General features: G+C 62.2%; 1 protein-coding gene across 1 annotated transcript in view; it reads left to right on the top strand.

The window, feature by feature from the left end:
* Nucleotides 1-70: 70 nt before the first annotated feature.
* The window catches only part of SLC26A11 (solute carrier family 26 member 11), a gene marked incomplete at its 5' end in the record, with an annotated part of 6,969 nt that continues 4,637 nt past the window's right edge, over nt 71-2,402 (top strand). The window contains 6 exons of the mRNA XM_017730669.1: nt 71-353; nt 513-598; nt 1,098-1,177; nt 1,363-1,505; nt 1,772-1,947; nt 2,037-2,109. Coding sequence (XP_017586158.1) covers nt 71-353; nt 513-598; nt 1,098-1,177; nt 1,363-1,505; nt 1,772-1,947; nt 2,037-2,109 — 841 coding nt within the window. The remainder of the gene's footprint in view (nt 354-512; nt 599-1,097; nt 1,178-1,362; nt 1,506-1,771; nt 1,948-2,036; nt 2,110-2,402) is intronic.

Genomic DNA, 2,402 nt, shown 5'->3' on the forward strand with positions numbered 1-2,402 from the left:
AGGGCTGACCCTGTGCAGTCGCCCATTTCCCGGACAGGATGCCATGCGTGTGCCAAGGGCCCTGGAGTGACGCGAGAGCAGCCCAGCCCTCCCAGTCCGGGAGGTGTCTAGCCTCTCCCAGCTCCCAGGGCTGTGCCAGTGTCCCTTCTGTCCCCTGCAGTACGGCCTCTATTCCTCCTTCATGGGCTGCTTCGTCTACTGCTTCCTGGGCACGGCCAAGGACGTGACGCTGGGTCCCACGGCCATCATGTCCCTGCTCGTCTCCTCATACGCCTTCCACGAGCCCGTCTATGCCGTTCTCCTCACCTTCCTCTCTGGCTGCATTCAGCTGGCCATGGGGCTCCTGCACCTCGGTGAGATGCTCTTGCCATACACAGATATATTTTTAGGAAATTTTTCCCTCCTCCTCTCTGCTCTCCGGGACACTGGGATTGTCTTGCTGTCACTTGTGACAGCTCTGTGTGCCCACACACTGGGGCCACAGCGTGCTCACTGCCTGCCATCCCATGCAGGATTCCTTCTGGATTTCATTTCCTGCCCTGTCATTAAAGGGTTTACATCAGCTGCTTCCATCACCATTAGCTTCAACCAGATCAAGGTAGGATCTGCCCTGTCCTGGACGCCTCGCCAGCTCTCTCCTAGTGCTGCGGAACTGGGATGTTTAGCACCGGGCTGGGCGATGTGCTTGGTTGCCGGAGGAAGCAGCCCCAAAGGGGTCACGGGACCCCCTGCTGGGTTCCTGGGCACTCTGCTCCGAGCAGACCAAGCTGAACACACCCTCTGCTGGTGACCAGCTGGTGGCATCCAGGACACCAGTAAACCCAGGACACTGGATTTGGTCACTTGCAGGAGGCACTGGGTGATTCTCTGGCACGGTGGGTTCGCAGCTTTGGGAGCTGGGGGGGGGTTGCAGCCCCACCAGCCCCTCGCTGGCCTCTCAGGGACCTGAGGCTCTGCTGGGCTGCCACACTTCCTCTGTGGTTAACCCAAATCAGAGCCTCTGCCAGCAGCTGGCAGCCGGTATTGGCCAATGGCTGCGGTCACAGGGGACGGCCGGGCTGTGCCGGGCTGTGACCACGCTTTGTCTTCCTGCACAGAACATCCTGGGGCTGCAGGGGATCCCGAGGCAGTTTTTCCTGCAGGTCTATGAGACGCTGCGGAGGATCTGGGAGACCAGGTCGGCACTATCCCATCCCTGCCCTGCTCCCTCCCCTGCAGCTGCAGCGTCTTGGGCTCTGCTGCTTCACTCCCCATCTCTTTGGTCACACCTTGGACTGGTTTCTCGGTCTCTGCCCAGCGCTGTGACACAACCCCCCTCCCCTGTGGGAGCTCTCCCGGTGCCCACTGATGTGCCTCTTGCAGGGCTGGGGACGCTGTGCTGGGGCTGACCTGCCTGGCTGTGCTGACAGGGCTCCGGGCCATGAAGAGCCACCTGCCCCAAGCTGCCCCTGCAGAACCACTGGCTGTCAGGATCAGCTACCTGATTGTCTGGATCTCTGCCACAGGTGTGTCAGCTGTGCCCTGCCCTGTCCCTTCCCGGGGGCTCATCTCTTTGGGTCAGGGAAGACACAGCCCGAAACTGGTAAAACCCAGGTTGGCAGGAGCCAAGACCTGGAGGTGGGTCAGGGAGGACAAAGTCCCAAGGGTCCTGCCACTGTGCCCCTTCCTCAGGCTCAGAAGTCCTCAGCAGCTCGGATCCCCATCTCTTGCCCTCCCTCCCGCTGGCCTGGGCTCTGGGCAGGTTTCACAGTTGCTCTCTCCCCTTTTGCAGCACGCAATGCTCTTGTTGTCCTGTTTGCTGGCCTGGTTGCTTACTCCTTCCAGGTGATGGGCTCCCAGCCCTTCAGGCTCACGGGCAGCATCCCCCAGGGCCTCCCAGCGTTCCGGCCACCGCACTTCTCCCTGGCAGTGCCCAATGGCACCGTCCCTTTCCAGAGCATGGTGGAGGTGGGTGCTGGCAGCTCCCCAGGGGCTGCTCTGCTCCCTCCTGCGTGTGCTGGGTCCCAGCCCTCCCTGAGTGGATCCTTCTCTCCCAGGACATGGGGGTCGGGCTGGCCGTGGTGCCGCTCATGGGCCTGCTGGAGACCATCGCCATCGCCAAGGCTTTTGGTAGGGCTGTGCCAGGGTCCTGCCCTGTGCTCACAGAGGGGTCTCTGCAGGGACTCGGGGTGCTGGGGAGGGGTCTCTGCAAGGGCACAGGGTGCTGAGAAAGGTGCTGTTCCCATTGGGGCACTGGGGGGGACTGGGCTCCAGTTCATAGCAGGAGAAGTCCTGCGAGGTGCACAGCTGAAGTTTGCCCAGGAGGTGAGTGTTGTCTCGAGGTTCTCCTGTGCCCGAGGGGTGCCAGGACAGGGCCCACACTGTCCCGGTCAGTGCTGGTTCTGCTCCCTGCGTGTGGCAGG

The sequence above is a fragment of the Corvus brachyrhynchos genome, unplaced genomic scaffold (assembly GCF_000691975.1).
Source record: "Corvus brachyrhynchos isolate BGI_N302 unplaced genomic scaffold, ASM69197v1 scaffold340, whole genome shotgun sequence".
In the NCBI taxonomy this organism is placed as follows: Eukaryota; Metazoa; Chordata; class Aves; order Passeriformes; family Corvidae; genus Corvus; species Corvus brachyrhynchos.